At 35.5% G+C, this 18982-nt stretch overlaps 1 protein-coding gene across 1 annotated transcript in view; it reads left to right on the top strand.

Annotated features, from left to right (window-relative positions):
• Nucleotides 1-17727, top strand: part of NUP62CL (nucleoporin 62kDa C-terminal like) — a 59783-nt gene extending 42056 nt beyond the window's left edge. The window contains exon 9 of the mRNA XM_012727100.1: nt 16874-17727. Within this exon, the coding sequence (XP_012582554.1) occupies nt 16874-16965 (92 nt within the window). The 3' untranslated portion in view covers nt 16966-17727. The remainder of the gene's footprint in view (nt 1-16873) is intronic.
• The last annotated feature ends 1255 nt before the right edge of the window (nt 17728-18982 follow it).

The raw sequence follows: 18982 nt of genomic DNA, 5'->3' as shown, positions 1-18982 counted from the left end.
GGCGGGTCAGGAGAGGTCTGGCTCGCCATGTGGTCTCCTCCGGGGCAGGCGGCAGGCGGGAATCGAACTCATACGGAAGTGGCTTCAAATTCTCAGTGCTGTGCTTTAACCCGCTGCGCCACCAGGGAGGGCCCTTTTTCCTTATTTTTAATATGATGAGTAATATATACCCTTTGGGGGGTTTGTAATGTATAAAAGAAGCTGTGCTTAACTTTCCTTGAGCAGTGGATGGTCCATGGTTGGTGGTTAGTATTAGTAGTGACAGAACTTCTAATCAGATTGTGTGTAGTAATGGGGAAAGAGGAAGGAAGGATGCAGGAAGGGAGAGAGGATCAAAAGAATGATAAGAGAAGATTATAAGAATTTATTGTATGTAGGACAGAGAGACAGGAAAAAGGAGGGAGAGATAGAGGGAAAGGAAGGAAAGGAAGGAAGGGAAGGCAGAAGAACTGTCATGTGTTTGAACGGTAGCTAATTAGTTGGGTTCAGAGAAGGCAGTTCTAGGTAGAAAGATTATCACTGAAAACCTAGAAAAGGTGCAAGAACTGAAATTTGGAAGAGTGTCAGAGGCTGGAAAGCAGTAACGATATTATACAAAGTTGAGTCAGTTTTCTTGTCTACTGCCTGTTTCCTGCAATAGGCAGTGCTTGGTTGGGGTTGGGGAAAATGTCAAAATGTAATTTGGGCTGTAAAGAAATGTTATAGTGATTTCCCCACACTGGCTGGTATCATTTTTGTCAAAATGAGATCTCAAAGCTCTCAGCCAGTTTTCTGATGGAAAAAAAATTGATTGTTAGCATTGCAAAGGACTTTATATAAATGAAGAAACTGTGGCTCCAAGGGGTTAAATGTCTTCCCAAAGAAGGCACAACTAATTTGCAACAGAGCTAGGACAAACATCCAAGTTTTCTAATTACAGGAACAGTATTCTTCCTATTGGTTTTCTCTTAAAATAATTCTAATGTAGCAAATGTTGAATATTAAAAAAATAAATCTTAATCATGTACCTAATGATAGAGTATAAATGAGATTTTTCTAAGTATGATAATGGTAGTACTTTGGGTAAGATGTTAGGTCTTGGAATCTGGGTAAAGTTCTCCGTCAACACTGGTAAAAAAAAAAAAAATCAATAGATAGTAGTGATCACTGGGAGTTAATTTTCTGCTAAAAATTAGTTGAGCTAGAGAGGCAATAAGATCTTGTATATAAAAAATTCTCAACAAAGACAAGGGGAAGATCATGAAGGGAAAGCCTGCTTATTCTTGACACTTTGAACTCCTTTTTGCTTTCCTCCCAAAGGAACCTTTCCTTTTCACATCAGGAAATGATATGATCAAGTAATGAAGAGTAGCAGGGTTTAATACTGCTCTCTAAGAGAGTCTTTTTTTTTTTTTGTCTTGTTGGCATATGTTGCTTTTAAGTAATTATTGGGATCATGTCTGCTGAAATGCCCTGTGGACTGAGATGTGTTAAGGTTAAATTTCTCAATAAGTCTGTATATGCACATCCAAATAATTTTTGCAGGAAAGCAAATTGTGTTATTTTGACAAAAAAAATTATTTGTTTCTAAAGAATTTCTAACTTTTATAGTCTTGTTGAAAATGATTTAAAGTCAAAATCTTTTTCTTTTCTTTTTTCTTGCATAGAAGAATTGGGGTATAGGCCAGTTGTGCAGGGCATGAGAGGATTCACTAGAGAGAGAGTAGGAACAGAAAGGGCAGATATGCTGAAATACATTGCTGAGGGGAGTAGTGGGCAAGACAGGTGAGCTCTGCTGTGCCATATGTGGGTTTGATCAACCTGACTGGGGATTGTAATGGTGATCATGCCACCAAGGAGACCCTGAAATCATTTTTTAAAAGTCTGGGAATTTTTTTTAAGCCTTTGTGTCTATAATGTTGGTACAAATATTTTTCCCATTGTAAAGCATAGCAACTGTTAATGTTAATAGGATCATTTATTTAGCTAAAGTATTAACTTTTAAAAAGTGATTTGGAAGACGTACCTTATAATTTACATATGTTAAAATATTACACTGTCCAGTCAGCATTTCAATATTCATATGTGAATTGGAGAACCAGCCCCTGTTTTCTCTAACTAACATAGAACTATGATGGGACAGAGCTAGAAAGGGGTCAGATATAATTACAAGGGTGTTGAATAGGGACTGTGCCAGTTTTCTCCAGATTGCAACTTCGTTATTTACCCATTGTTTGATATCATCTATACTCTTTTACTCCTGATCAGTGTAGATAATTAAGAGTAAATATTAACTTTAAGCAATTATCAGTTACTTGTCTTTCTCTCTGTAAAAATCTACGGCATTATTCTGAGGTTGGCTTGATGGCAGTCCTGCACTCAGTCACACATGTCTTCTGAGTTGGCAGTCATTGAAACTGCAGCAACCCCATCTCTTCTGGGGCCACTATGGCAGAGTTGGCAACCAATCTGACTGAACCCATTTGTTTTTCGTTTTATGTATGGAATCACATTTATTGGGGGTTAGGGGTAGCAAAGAAGGATAGGAGATTATTATTTCTTTGTACAGCAAACCATCACCATGTCCTGTAATATTATCAAACACCATACTAAAGGAATGGGCAGTGGAAAATTTTATACTTGTCATTGCTTGAAAGTTACATGAATATTCTCATGGCATTTTATTTCTTTCATGAAGTGTTCCAAAGCTTCAAGACTAAAATATATTTCATCCATAATCATTGCAATCTTTTATGGGTTAGAGCCCCAATTATTTAATAGCTGCTCACAACATTTAGATTGCTATTTAGGGCAGGAAAAGAAGAATCCTTAAAGTAACTAAGATTGCCCTAAGGAATCTTGTGATATTTCCAAAATATAGTCCCATTAGTTCTGGGCTGAGTATTTATGAGCACATTATTTTTTGACATAAAACATTTTTAGTTGTCTAGTGTGATATACTTAACTATTGCATGAAATGCCTTCAGGATCATTTTAGAGAGGCAGCTTTGTGCGATATGTCATGATAATACTTCATTTTATCCTATGCTAATATTTATAGCTTATGGGGATTGTTTAAAATTAGGTTTTTCGGTGTTGGTATTTTTTTAGGAACTTTGATCCAAATAAGATGTGTTTTAAAAATGTTTTTATCAGTTCCTTTCAGCCCTCTGATATCTGAAGAGTGTCAAGTGCTGAGATGCCATAAGATGTTTTGGGACTCCAATTAAAGTGTGTTCTTCTTTTACCTTCTAGGATGGAATCTGATCCATTGATTGAGGGAATTAATTTTACATCCTCTTTTTCTTAAATTATTTGGGAAATCTTAGTGAAATTTGTTGACCAGTGAGGTCGCCTATTTTTTCGAGTATCATGTTCCACTTCAGAGACTTGAGAAATATTCTTCATCTGCTAGGGCTGGAGCAACCCAAAGGAACTTCTGTTTGTGTTGCTCATTTTAAGTATCTCTTGAGCTCAACAAATATGGGAGTTCATTTGTTTCTCCCCATATTATTTAATCAAAAGGTATACTGTGTTTCCACTGTTTATTCATCTATTTGTTCATCTCTGTTCCTATTTGCAGACAAAATGAATTCATTGTCACACTGTTGTTCTTCATTCTAAAGAATTTCTTGTAGGTTAGTTTAGGGTACTAAAATTCAAAATGATCAAGTCTTCAGCTTCTGTTAGGAAAGAGTGTGTGGTGGTTAATATTCTCAAAGCTACTTCCCAAATTTCTTTTTCTGTATGTAAATCCAGAGTTGAAGTACATTCAGTACGTCTGCAAAATTAGATTTCTCACTAATCCTGCTTATGTACATTTTGTGCCTGAGTGAATTTCCTCAAGCTGGAGAGCCTCCCCAGATGAATTATATGTAACATGATTTAAATCACTTCCAAATAGTAGAATTTATATTGTTTGTGAGATATATAGATTTTTCTCCAAAGCAATTTTCTTCCTGTTAGTGACTAACACCTATAAATATACTAGTGCCTTGTAGAACGCTGTTTTGGGGCCCACACTCCATGCCCACCTCATATATAAAATGACCTGATAGTATTTCACCAATGAAACCTGCCCAGATGGAGTCAGATAGAACAGTCTTATTTTGAGCATTTTGGTGTTTGAAGGGACAACAAATAATGTTATGCTGTGGTGCCAGTATTAGCTCAGCATTGTACTTGTTACTTAAAATTTTCACAACATTTGACAAACGGGAGCACTATAATAGAAAAGGCACTCTTTAGATGAGAGTTTAAAGATACGGGCCCACAAAACTTGCAAGCTGACCATAGAGTTGAAGCACAAAGCAGAGGAGGGAGAGGAATCAAAATAGGGGAGGGAAGAGCATAGGGACTTGGTGATGGACCTCGGGAGAACTCTGGGGACCACACGTGAAGGGAAAAATCATATACTGTCCAGAAATTAACAAAGATGTAAGAAAATAAATACATAAAACAAAAACATTAAAAATAAGTAAACATACAGGTCCTAGTATCAATTCCCACTAGCCTTTGGGAAGCTACTGAACCTTCTTGAGTTTTAAATTATTTGTTCCATCCCAGGATATTATGGAAATCAAATAAGGTAATATGGTTAGGTGTTTTAAAAGCTGAGGTGCAATACAATTGCAAAGTGTTCTTTAGGTGGAGGTCAAAACCACATAGTGTGATAGCAACTACAAAATAAATATGTGCCATGCACTGTGTTACTTAACATAGGAGGTATAAACATTACTGGCATGCACTTCTGCCTTGAATAGGTACAGAGTGCAAGGGTTGGAGCCTCCTGGTGGCACAAGGGGTTAGAACAAAACACTATGAAGCTATCTGCAGCCACTGCAGCACGAGTTCAATCCCCAGCCAGGAAGGTGACCCACATGGCATGGCAGACCTCTCCTGTGTCGCCTGCTGCTCCCCTCAGCATTGTACTTTGTCAATCTGCCTGTTCTGTTCCCTACTGTCTCTGGGGAATCCTCTCACACCGTGTACCTCTAGCATGTACCCCAGTTCTTGCATGCATAAGTACATATTTTTTTTAAAAAAAAAAAACAGTGCAGGGTCTAGGGAGCAGTCAAGAAAGAGAAAAAAATAACCTTTAGTTGACTTATTGGAAAAGGTAGAATTTGAAGAGACTTGATTACTAAGTGATATTTCAACAGGTGATGGTGTGAGAATCACTTAAAATGTACTAAGTGTGCAACCTCGCCTCCCATTTGCAAGAATTCAGATACCATCACCATCTTTACTTTTTTTTTTAAGATTTTATTTATTTGTGCATACAGAACTGGGGTACAGGGCAGAGGCTCAGGGGCGGTGAGAGTCTTCACCAGAGACAGAGTGGGGAGCAGAACAGGCAGATCGACAAAGTACAATGCTGAGGGGAGCAGCAGGTGGGTCAGTGGAGCAGCAGGTGGGTCAGGATAGGTCTGCCACACCATGTGGGTCACCTCTGGAGCCCGGGTTGAACTCATGCTGAAGTGGCTTTAGCTTCTTTAACCTGCTGCGCCACCAGAGTGGGCCACCATCTTTTACTTTTTAAGGCCGCCCTTGGATGCACAAGTGGAGAATCTTAATGTATCAGTGGCAATGCCAGGTTGCAGATTCTCATGGCCCAAATGAGAAATTTGTACATCTCTAGAAACACTCTTCTTTACATCAGACCGTTGTTAGCTCTGAGAATTCAAGGACATTTATGACAAGCATTACTTTGAGTTTAACAGACTATCTTCTTAAAAGCAGTTATGACCATTATGCTCTCCCTCTCCTCCTCTCACTTTTACTTCCTTCTTCCCTCTTCTAAATAAGAAATAAACCTTAATTACATTAAGTGCCTACAGTTTTTTTCTTGTGTGTGTTTTTTTGAAATAATAGTTTATTTTTACATCATTTTGTGCCTTTTCCCATCTCAGTTGTCATCCCCGTGAGCTTCCCATCACCACATCACCCGTGTGCCATCAATATAGTCCCGTCCAATTACCCTGCCCCCGTTTTTTTATCCCATTCCCCACTCCAACTCTGTAAAATGTCTCTGGCATATAATTGTTCATCATTATTATTATTTCCTCCCCTGGCCCTTTATGTTCCTGCTACAAGTGAAGCCATCCAGTATTTTTCCTTTTCTTTCTGGCTAATTTCACTAAGCATGATCCCTTTCAGCTCCATCCATGTTGCTGCAAAAGGCATGTGTTTATCTTTTTTTGGTTCCTGAGTAATATTCCATTGTGTATATGTACCACATCTTTTTAATCCAGTCATCTACTTTTGGACATTTGGGTTGATTCCATGTCTTTCCTATTGTTAATAAAGCAGCAATAAACATGGGGGTGCAGGAAGCACCTGCAATTTTAAAGTTACTTTTAAACCATAGCCTAACCTAAACAGAAGACTGTATTCCAATAACTAATACTTTAAAACGACTTTGACTTAGTAGGCATGCACCAATGAGGAAACAGATACTGAAGATGGAAAAGATGGCCAGCCATTTCAAGCCATGAGGACAGACTTAAGTTTAGGATCATTGTATGCCTACTTAGCTGGCACTTCTGGGAGAAGAGGTTGGGATCAAAACTTTGAGTGTTAGTCTTTTTCTTTCTTTTTTTTTAAATGATTTACCTTTTTTTTTTTTATTACACTATTATGTGATTTTCAGTTCAGCTTCACGGCTTGATTATATAACACACCATACCCACCACTATTACTCAGTTACTCATTCCTCAATTCCCTTTCCCTCCCTCTTTGGTAACCATCATTTTGTTGTCAGCGTCTAAGAGCTGTTTTTGCAGTTGTGTTATTCCTTCCCTATGTTTCTTTATATGTTCCACGAGAGTGAAATCATCTGGTATTTGTTTTTCTCTTTCTGACTTGCTTTGTTTAGTGGAATCACATGTTGCAGATGGTTTTTCACTGCAATTTTTATTGATGTAATTGTAAATTCACATACAATTGTAAGAAATAATAGAGATGTCCTGAAGGAAGAAGTCTCCATTGGTAACATACTGCAAATGTGAAGTACAATATCACAAGTAGGATGTTGACATTGATTTGTTCTCACCATGTGTTTCAATTTGGCCTGGTCTTATTCCATGTGTGTATTTAATTATGTACCAATTTAGCACATGTGTAGGTTGGTATATCCGCTATCACAGTCAAGATTCAGAACAGTTCCATTAGCACAAGAATTCCATGCTTGCTATCTATTACCACGACCTACTCCTTCACATCACATGCCCTGCTCATAACTGTTCATAACTGCTGGCAGCACAAGTCTATTCTACCCTTCTAAACTTTTATTTTTCTAAAATATTATATAAATGAAATCATGCCACATTTAAACCTTTTAGGATTCTTTTTTTTTCTCTCAGCACAGTTCTTCATAGACTGGTCTAAATTACTATGTGTATCAATGAATTATTTTTCTTCCTGAAGAGTATTCCATGGTATACTTATATCCTGTATCAATCACAGTTTGTAGAATATCTGGACTATTTCTAGTTTTGGCGACTTATAGTAAAGCTCCTATCAATATTTATGCACAGATTCTTGTGTGAACTTAAGTTTTTATTTCTCTGGAACATATGAACAAGTGTGCCATTGCTGGCTTATCTGGTAGTTGTATGTTCAAATTTTGTAGGAAATTTCTATATTATTTTCCTCAGAGTAGCTGTACCATTTTACATGCCAACTAGCAATTGAGTGATCCAATTTGTCTGCACCCTCCCCAGCATTTGGTATTTCACTATTTTTCACTTAAAAAAAAAGATTTTATTTATTTATGCATACAGAACTGGGGTACAGGCCAGAGGTGCAGGGGCAGTGAGAGGATTCACCAGAGACGGAGTAGAGAGCAGAATAGGCCAATTGACAAAGTACACTGCTGAAGGGAGCAGCGGGCAGGTCAGGAGAGGTCTGCTGTGCCATGTGGGTCACCTCCCTGACCAGGACGAACTCATGCTGAAGTGGCTTTAGCTTTGTAGTGCTGTGCTTTAACCTGCTGTGCCACCAGGGAGGGCACTATTTTTCACTTTCGTCATTCTAATAGATGTGTGGAGTTACCCCTGCTGCTTTAATTTTTATTTCTGTGATGGCTGTTGTTGAACATCTTTCCATGTGCTGCTTAGTCCTCAGTCTATTCTCTTCATTGATATGTCTATTCATGTTTTTTTTTCCATTTTCTAATTAGATTGCTTTTTTCTTTTAACAGATAGTTTTGACTATGCAAGGTAGTCTATAGATACTAGTCCTTTGTTAACTGTGATTTACAGATATTTTCTCCTGGCCTGTAACTTGTTTATTCTTGCTTTTAACAGAATTGTTCACATAAAAAAATATTTAATCTTGATGAAGTTCAGTTTATCGGTTTTTCCTTTCATGCATCATGCTTTTGGTGTCAAGCCTAAGAATTTTTTTTACCCAGTCTCATATGCCAAAGATTTTCTCCTGGTGTTTTTTTTTTTTTTTGTACAAGTTTTATTGTTTTTACTTTTTGTACATATAGGTGTCATCTATTTTGAGTTAATTTTTATATAAAATGTGAAGTTTACATCAAGGGATTTTTTTTGTTTTTTGTTTTTGCCTACGGGTATCCAATTGTTTCATTGTCTTTTGAAAAGCTATTCTTTCTCAATTGAATTGCTTTTGTGCCTTTCTCAAAGGGCCCTCCCTGATGGTACAATAGGTTAAGGCTCAGCACTGCAGGCTAGCAGCAGCTGCTTCAGTGTGAGTTCGATCCCCAGCCCCCATAGGTGATCCACATGGCGCAGCAGACCTCTCCTGACCTGCCTGCTCCTCGCCTCAGCAGTGTGCTTCGTCATTCTGCCTGTTCTGCTCCCCACTCTGTCTCTGGTGAATCTTCTCACCACTCCTGCACCTCTGGCCTGTACCCCAGATCTATATGAATAAATAAATCTTTGCCATATTTATGTGGGAGTTTTTCTGGGGTCTCTGTTCCATGAATCTATGTTTTTTCCCTCCATCAAAACCACACTGTCCTCATTTCTGTAAGACAACATCTGATAGAACAATCTTCCCACTTTATTTTTCTTTAACAAGATTGTTTTTACTATTTTAATTTAATTAGTTTTCCATAAAAAATTGCTGAGATTTAACGGGATTGCATTAAACATTTAGATCAGTTTGGGCGCAGAATTGACATCTTTACTATATGTTAAGTCTTCCCACACTTGAACGTGTTGTTTCAGTACTTATTTAGGTCTCCTTTGATTTCTTTCATCGGCATTTTGTAATTTTCAGCACATACATCATGTACATATTTTATTTTCTTTGTGGTGATTATAAACAGTACTATGTTTTATATTTTGGTGCCTGCATATTCTTTAATAGTATATAAGAAAACAATTAGTTTGTGTGAATGCAATTTGTGTGCGTTGATCTTGAATGTGCTGAAGTTCCTTAAGTTCTTGAAGTTGTTAAGTGTGTGTTTGCAGTATGTAGTCCTTGCCACTTCCTACATAGGCATTTATCTGCAAATGGGAACATTTGCAGTTTTATTTCTTTCCAATTTCTAAGCATTTTTTTCTCATCTTATTACACTTGCTAGAACTTCTTGTATTATGTTGACTAAGAAGAGACATCATTGCCGTGTTCTTGATTTTATATGAAAAAGACTTCAGTCTTCAGCTTTAAAGTACTTACACTTAAAGTAAGCTATAAGTATTTTGCAGATGCTCTTTCCTAGCTTGCTGAGGATTTTTGTCATGAATAGTACTGGATTTTGTCAAGTGCTTTTTATATATCAGTTGACATAGTTTTCTTTAATTTATTGACATAGTGGATTAAATTGGCATTCTTTTAATGTTGAATCTGCCTTGCATATGTGGTATAAATTCCACTGAGTCATGGTTTATAATTTCTTTCATACATTGAGGGAATCACTTTACTATTATCTTCTTGAGGAATTTTTTGTATTAAGAACTGGGTTGTAGGCCAGAGGTAAGAGGATTCACCAGAGACAGAGTGGAGAGCAGAACAGGCAGATTGACTGAGATACACTGCCAAGGGGAGCTGTAGTCAAGACAGCAGAGGTCTACTGTGCCATGTGGGTTACCGCCTGGCCTGGGATTGAACTCAAGCCATAGGCTACTGGGAAGGATTTTAAAATGCACTTGAGATTTTTGAATATCCTTGAAAATTATTAATCCTTTTTTGTACTGTCTTTGTTTTTGTTTTGTTTTGTTGTTGTTCTTAGGGGAATATTGATCTGTTATTTTTGGAGAGTTTGTAAATAATTGGGAATGATTCTTCTTTTAAAATTTGGTAGAATTCTTCAGGGAGACCCTATGGGCCTGGATAGTTCATTTTGGGGAGCTGTAAAATAACATTTCTAAGGTTTTTAAAAATGCTTTTTAGATTATTCAGATTACCTTGTTGAATTTTCTTAATTTGTTGTTTTCTAGGAATTGTGCATTTCTGCTAAGCTGTTGAATGTGTAAGCATAAAACTGTTCATATGATTTCCTTTTTATCTATTTTTTTGACTGTAAAATCTGTAGTGATATACTTTCAGTTTCTTTAGCGATATGCCTTGTTTCATCCCTTATATTGATGAGTAGTGTTTTATTTTTTCAGTCTTGATAAATAACTATTATTTTTAGGAGAATCAGTTTTCATTTCACTTATTTTCTCTATGATGTTCCTATTTTCAAATTCATTAATATTTGCTCTTTATCATTTCCATTCTCCTTTAAATTAATTTTGCTGTGCATTTTTCCTGGTTTCTGAAAGTAAGAGCTTAGATCATTGTCTTCAGACCTCTCCTTGCATCTAATAGTGTTCTCCATCAAGGCCTTTCTAATAGTCAGCATTTTTGAAACCTCAGTTGTCATCGCTGTCAGTTTCACTAATGATTCTCTTACTGTGCACTATAAAGCTCCATGTTAACAAACACATAGATATCCCAAAGGCATCTCAAATTAAACTTGTCTAAATCCAAACTCATTATCTTCACTCTCACCTGGGCCTCCCACACCTCTAACTCCTTCTACTTTTTCTTTTTTCAGCTTCTATTTACTAAATTGCTATTATTTATTCAGGGACTTCAGGTAGGCTATTTCTATTTCTTTAGTAAATAAAGATAGTTATACTCTTACACACCTCTTGAATCTGCATTTGATTCCCTCTGCCACTGCCTTTTTTCAGGTCTTCATTCCCCACCTTAAAGTAGAATAGTTTTATAAGATTTATGGAAACTATCTAACTTCTTGTCTACCACCCATTCCCGCTCTCTAGAGGGAATCACTTTTAGTTATTTTAACTTTTTAAAATTATTTATTTCTGTACATCTAGGTACCATGTATACTGCTACTTTTTAATATTACCTACATTATTAACATATATATAGACAATATAGACCACTCCATTTTATATATACACACATACACACACACACTTATATGTGCATGTACATATTTCCTTCATCCTCCTAATAGAGTTTTACACATAGCTCAATGTTTAATATTCATATTATTCTTACTTAAATATTATTTTCAGCCCAGCCATATAGCATACTGTTTTTTCTTTCTTTTACAAGTTTTTGTTGTTCTTTGAATTTTATTTCATCATTTACTTTCTAATATTCTCTGATTTTTTTCTTTAAGTCTTTCATTTTTTAAATTTATTTTTTATTGAAGTAACATTGCATTTATAACACAAGTTTCAGGTGTGCATCACTGAAAATCAGCATACATTGATACTGCATTAAGTTCACTGCTAGAAACACAATTCTATCCTTCATTATATATTTGACCCTATTGTGAGTCTATCAATCTCATTTTTATTGCAGAGTCCACTAATCTCTAATTTATCAATTTAACAATCTGGAATTGTTGATCTCTTGGTCTGCTACTCAGCTAGGTTCTCCTTTCTATAGCAGTCTTGAATTTCATGTATTCCTTTCTTTGTTGGCTTTCCTGTTTTCATGGCTCTTATACCTCCTATTTCTTGGTTTACTCCCCTGTTTTGCTATAGCACGTATTCTATCAGCTGATGCAAAATTTTTGAGCCCTTGCATGACCAAAAGGGTCTTTATTCTACTCTCACATTTAATTGATAATACTGTGTATTGCATTCCACCACAGAAATAATTTCTTTAACTTTTGAAGAAGTTGACCCATTGTTTTCTAGTTTTGAGGACCATTCTGATTCCCAAATCTTTGTGTGACATCTTCATATTTATGCTTTCTCTCTCTTGTAGAAGTGTTTTGTATCTTCCCCCAGAACACTGAAATTTCAGATTATGTATCATCAATGTAAATGTATTTCATCCAGAGAGTTGGTGTTTAGTAAGTGAGCCCTTTCACTTGAGAAACTTTTCTTTCAGCTTGGAGAAATTTTCTTGAATTAGATTACTGCTAATTTTCTTCCCTATATGTTCTCTACTCTTCAGAGTAAGAAGTAAGTCTATGTTCTAGAACTGTTACAGAAGGGACTAGGAGCTCAATGTTCAGTTTGTAAACTTTTTTAAAAATCTTGTAAACTTTTACCTAGTCCCTATCTTTGGTACAGATTCCTTGCTCCCACTTGTTCTTGGTTCCCGCAGTTCAGAGCTCAACTTTGGCTCACCCTCTGATAGAAAATTCTTCTGCTAGCCTTGAGTAAGGAGAATCACCTAAGTAGAATGTGAAGGAGATTTGTTAATTCCAAATCCTTTCTAGGTTTTTTCAGTACCATCTAGTTTTCATTTTCAAAGATTGTTTTGGCCTCCTATCTTGTTGCCTTTGTCCTTGTGGTTTTATGCTTTATGTTCAAAAAAATACCTCCTTGTTCTGTTTTATGAGTGTTTTTGAAATGGAGCAATGGTTAATGAAGATGTTTAAATCTTTAACTGGAGACTTTTCTGGTTTCTTTTCCTTGATCTTATTACCTCACTCCAATTCACTTTCACAATACTGCCAGAGTGGTTTTCATATAAATGAGATTGTTCTTATCACCTCTTTATTAAAAACTCTTAAGTAATTCCCATTGCCCAGTAATTTCATTGCATAATTCACAAAGTACCCTCTGCAATCTGACATCTATTTTTCTAGCCTCATCCTTTGTTTGCAGCACTGCTTTAAAAAAAATATATTTATGATTTTGCACATTCCCTCTATTCTTTCTTTTTCCATATTTTTGAATGTCAACTGATTCTGCCTGGATTACCCTACCCCAGCATTGTCTGTCTGATCCCTACCCGCTATAAGGATGTAGTTTACATACCATCTATTCTAGGAAGCTTTTCTTGACTCAGCATTCTCATATGATGTCTATATACAGTATTGTTAGCATTTATTGTATACTGTTGCACTTGCTTATTTACTTGTCTGTATCCCTTAATGGAATTTGAGCTCCTTAATGGTAGACACTATGTTTTAATTATTTTTGTATCTTCAGAACTTAGCTATTTCTCACATAAATGTGCAGTCCAGTATACATTTTAAATTTATTTGTCCCTGATATGTACATAGCACATTGTACTCAGCTTTTGATGGAAAAATAAATGCAAAGCGAACAAACATGTACATTTTTATTGCTGCTAAATTTCCCATTATATATATATATGTGTGTGTGTGTGTATATGTATTCAATATATATATATACACACACACACACACATAACTAGTTCCCCATCTATACATTTAACTAGTACCCCATTGTTAAGTAATATTTAATGTTTCCAACTTTTCACTGTTTTTAATTGTGCTTCAGTGAGCCTGGATATAATCACCATTATCATTCTTAACTAAAACATAATATGTAAAAATATTTCCCATGCTTAATTTGAGTTTAGTTTAATTTGAGGTTGACTTTAAAATGTTCATAAACAATGTGTATATCATGTTATAAGTCATCTGTTTGTCTCTTTTGACCATTTTTTTATCAGGATTTTTTTCTCTTAGTGCCCTGATTTGTGTAGAAGAAGAATAGGAGATGTGCTATAGTAGTGTCTACAGTGGTATGAGAGTACACTATCCTTTGACAGTGAATTTTATATTATCTAATAATGATTATGATATATGACTTAAGATAGTTACAGTAGAAAGCTGTGTTTGAATTCAGTGGCCAAATTTCTTATTTTCATAACTTTCTCTGAAAGTTAATCTTTACCTAAAATATTTTCATGTAGGTTAAGTTGAAGAAAAGATGTTCCTTAAACAGAATGGGACTAGCCAGAAAGAGTTTTACCAGAATCTTTTGGGAAGAAATTCTCTTTGAAAAATATTTTTAAGCAGACAAAATATGATCTCAGCCAGTAGCTGTTTAGCAAAGCTGTGGAGTTGTGCAAACATCACTCAATCCAATTTTAGAACATTTTGATCACCTCAAAAACTTCCCTTTTGCCCATTTATGGATAATCCTTATTTCTGTTCTGAATCCCAGGCAACTACTAATATACTTTCTGTCTTTATAGCTTTGACTTTTCTGAAGAGTTTATATAAATGGAATCATATTATATATAGTCTCTTGTGCCTTGCGTGTTTTTAAGGTTCACCTATATTGTAACATGGCTCAGTGTTTCATTTCTGTTTACTGCTGTGTGCTATTCCAGTGTATGAACATTTGCTTTATCCATTCATCAGTTGATTGACATTTGTGTACAAAAATGGCACTTCAAATATATTTTTGGTTCTTATATTTAGTTTAGTAATCCATCTTAAATTGATTTTTTGTGTATATTTAGAGGTAGGGGGTTCATTTACTTCATTTACATGTAGATAGATAGCCAGTTGTCCCGGCACCATTTGTTGAAAAAAGATTATTTTCCCCGCTTTGAATTGTCTTGGCACATTTGTCAAAAATGAATGGACGGACCATATTTATAAATAAAGGTGTTTTTTTTTTTAAGATTTTATTTATTTATGCATCTGAGAACTGGGATACAGGTCAGAGGTGCCGGGTGTGGGTGAGAAGATTCACCATAGACAGAGTGGGAAACAGAACAGGCAGATCCACACTACTGAGGGGAGCAGTGGGCGGGCCAGAAGAGGTCTGCCACACATGTGGATCACCCTCCTGGCCAGGGATCGAACTCATGCTGCAATGGCTGAGGATAGCCTCACAGTGCTGTACTTTAACCTTTTGTGCTACCAGGGAGGGCCCAGTAAAGGGTTTGTGTTTGTTTGCTTGTTTGTTTTAATAGACTTTATGTCCCAGGGTTCTCTGGCTATCCTATGCTAATACCACACTGTCTTGATTATTTGCTAGTGTAAAAATCTGATGGTGTAGTTCTTGAAATTTATTCTTTTTCAAGATTGTTTTTGTCCACGTTGGGTCCTTTCCCTTCCCATATACATTTTAAACTAGGTTTGTCTACTAAGCCTTGTCTATTTCTACAGAAATTTTCACAGGGATTACTTGGAATTTAAATCAGTCTATGGAGATTTACCATCTTAATACCATTGAGGCTTTCAGTCCATGAACATGGATTAATTCTTCACTTATTTAGATCTTCACTTTTCTTTTAGTCATGTTTTGTAGTTTTTATTATATAGGTCTTATATTTCATTTGGTAAATTAAATTCCTTTTTGATGCTGTCATGAATAGAATTACTTTCTTAATTTCAGTTTCATAAAGTTCACTACAATTCTTTAATAATGTCATTGTATATGACATTTCCCCCCAAATTTTGACTATTACTGGCATTTTACTTACTATTTAATAGACCTTTGTGAACCAATCACTGATGCATGCATGTCATGGCACCAGAATTCTGGGCATTTAATGCCTAGGTACAGTTCTGTCCTTAAAGAATGAAAGTGTATATGTTGATACAGAAATAATCTTGAGAATTGAATTTAAAGACATGACAAAATATTTATACTAAGGATTGCTTAGTCATACTGACTTGCACTTCTTGACATTTTATTGATTAACATTTTTAAATAAATGAACTCCTTTGTATTTAATATGTATCAATCAGCAAATTAAGTAAATTGTGCTTATGTTGACACTTTGACCTGAAGTTAATGGTTGGTTGTTGTGCTCATTTGGGCTTCTATCATGTTCTTAGGGGGGAATTTTGTATCCAGCTGTTCTGTACAGCAGAAAGGTCATTAATAGCTTGTCATGCTCATGGTCATTGTTTTTCTAGCCTTGCAGTAGACAACTATCATTTTAAGCACTTGTTCCAAAGGTGTGAGCTTATGTAACGCCTGTGTATTTATAAGATAGGATGAAGCATGACACTTTAAAAGCAGAATCATAGCTGGGCTTTTCCAAGTGGCTGATGAGAATTACATTGTGCCAAATAGTTTGTTTTTCTCTTATAATATTTTTTCTTAAGCCTTTGACACTTGTTTTTATTAACTAGTGAGTATTAGTGAACACTAAAATCAATAGCCAAGTTTAATTGGGCTCATTAATAGAAACGTGTGCACAACTGATTCAGGTGATCATGCTTACAGCTCATTTTTTTTCCTACAGAAAGTTATTGTTTTATGTGGTAAAATGAATGGTACTTTTTGTTGCTCTGCCCCTGAGCAAAGTTTAGGATACCAAGTTAAATAAATTATTAGGAAGGAACAGCAATATGAATCAACTCACTATGGTAATGTGCTTATAGGTAACAAGACCTACCTAAATCTGCACCATCAATTTAATGACAACTCTGTATGACGCTTTTCAGCAGTAGTGAGTAAAAGACAGCTAACAGTTATCTTCAGTGAAACATAAATATCAAGGAGGCACGTTAAGAGCAGATCAAGAACATCCTTGGCTACTGTTTACATAAAAGTTTCTAAGCTAAGAAACATGATATTTCTTCTACATTTTCCAATACTTAGTTATTTGAATTGATCTTCAGCGTTTCATAAATCATACATTAAAACAAAAATATAACTTACTATGTTCCTGGAATGTTTTGCCCTCAGATTAATGACGTGTGACCTTTCCTCCACAGGCATGCTGCAACGGAAGGTGGAGGCAGTAATCCAGGTTTTTGTGGCTCATCACTGCAAGGAGCAGAACAATGTCAGGATTGATTTTGAGTGAATGAGCGAATTTTCTGCATGTTGTTTTTAGATTACACATTACCTACAAATATAGACAATCTTAAATAGAGTAGTTTTTACAGTTACGCTTTAATCTTTGGTTGTGGTAAAATGTATGCCTATCTGCAATGATTTTTTCCCCCATTGAAATATTATACTCTTGAGCATTATACTAGAGTTTGATTGATAGTATTAGAAAATTAAAATATTAGCCCTGCTGTTTAGAAAGCAGTCTGTTTAGATGTTGATACTCTGTGCGTAATTTTTAATCTTATTATGCTAGATTCCACTCCTTTCTACCAGCACAAATCATCTTTCTCACTGTAATCAGACCATAGAGAAGCATTTGCCAAAAATCTAAATGCCAGTTTGTCTTTTCTAGGGGCCTACTATTTCCAACATGCAGTGCTAGTTACTCTAAAGTCTTTCTCCTCAAAGAACTTACTGTCTAGTTTGGGAATAAATAATGCCTGTTTGTATGAAAACAAGACAAGGCTATATGTTCTCCACTACAAAAAGTATGTGCCACAGAAATTCAGAGAAGGGAGTACAAGTCAGTGTTGATTTTGGTTTGAATTAGGTTATTTTAAGGAGAAGTTTCAGGCAGTAAGCTTTCTTTTGGTGTACAGCTATCTTGGTATCTTATTTAGTTTTAATATATGATTTATAGTTGATTAGCGTGATTTTTTTAAAAAGCCTTATTCGTGTGGGAACAGTCTGATCTCTTCTGTTATATGTTTCATATCTGTCATAAATAAAGGTGATGTTCTAAAAACAAATAAAAGTATAACACCAAAATCTGCTACTTGAAAGTTTTTGAGTGACTGGAGCTTGGTTGTCTGTAATTACTGACCGAATTTCTGTTGTTCTGACTGCAAATGGCCATCCTGAGAGCATCGTACAGGAAAAAAATACTTTCGGAGTGAGAACTAGTGATTTTTATGTTATGAGTAGAATAAACATCAGAATTTACATGACCACTTTTCTACCCAAACTTTTCAAATTAACAGCTTCATAGCAGGTAAGTTTTGTTACCATTCAAAATTTTAGAGTATGAATATATTCCAGAGACCATTGAATTTTATGGGTGTTTTCTGTAGGTAAATGCAGTAAAGTACTCACAAGCTTATAAGTAATCTTCAGTCTTCTCTAATTTTTGAGTCCTTGTTCTATTACTCCCAAGAATAAAGATAATTCCCCTATTGTTTTGGGTGATTCAAATCTTGTAGGCTGTGTATAAGTTAAGTTTCACATTCACCAAAGAGATCATGGTGAATACTGGGTTAGTCTTGTCCTTGCCTAATTATAAATCATTTCATTTGGAGTATTGTCTTTTATCTATAATATGAAAGAACCAGACCTTTTTAAGGTTTTTCCAACTGAAAGAAACTAGTTTTCATTTCTCTAGAACTTTGTGATTCCTTTATGTTTTTTCATATCAGTAAGAGTGCTTATTATAAAGAGGAGGCTACAGTACCCCTGGCTTTGCATTTGGAATTCTAGTGTATTGTCCAGGACATGGAGGAGTCCCATGGATGACAAGTGGCTTGCAATTCAATACAGTAACACTGTTAAGATTTAGTAATAAATCTCAATACACCATCTGGAATCCGGAGCCTTGGACTAAATCATCTCTAAGGTTCCTTCTGCCTCTGATTCTTATATCTAACAAAAATAATGTTGTTGAGCAAATATTAAAAGGTCAGAAACAACCTATTTTGTCAGTAATTTTAAGACAACATTTATATTAGGTTCTAGCGTCTTGAGTCCCTCTTAACCATTGTTAAAAGATGAACTCCAACAGTAACTGAAGGAGGATTCTTAAATTTGTAGTGTTGACACTTTCCTGCTGTTCAGCTGCTTTTTCTTATCCTTTGAAAAAGATGCCATATTTATTCCCTTTATAACAGCATTTGTGCTGTCTCATTTGGGAAATTTGAAAGACATGCACAAGTGTTTACTCTAAATATTAAATGAGTGATGCTATCCCTTCAAGAGAAGATTTTTGGTTTTAGCAT

Source organism: Condylura cristata, unplaced genomic scaffold, assembly GCF_000260355.1.
Source record: "Condylura cristata isolate star-nosed mole 26May11 unplaced genomic scaffold, ConCri1.0 scaffold00019, whole genome shotgun sequence".
NCBI lineage: Eukaryota > Metazoa > Chordata > Mammalia > Eulipotyphla > Talpidae > Condylura > Condylura cristata.
The sequence above is the reverse complement of the archived record's forward strand: the minus strand, read 5'-3'. Positions and strand labels throughout refer to the sequence as shown.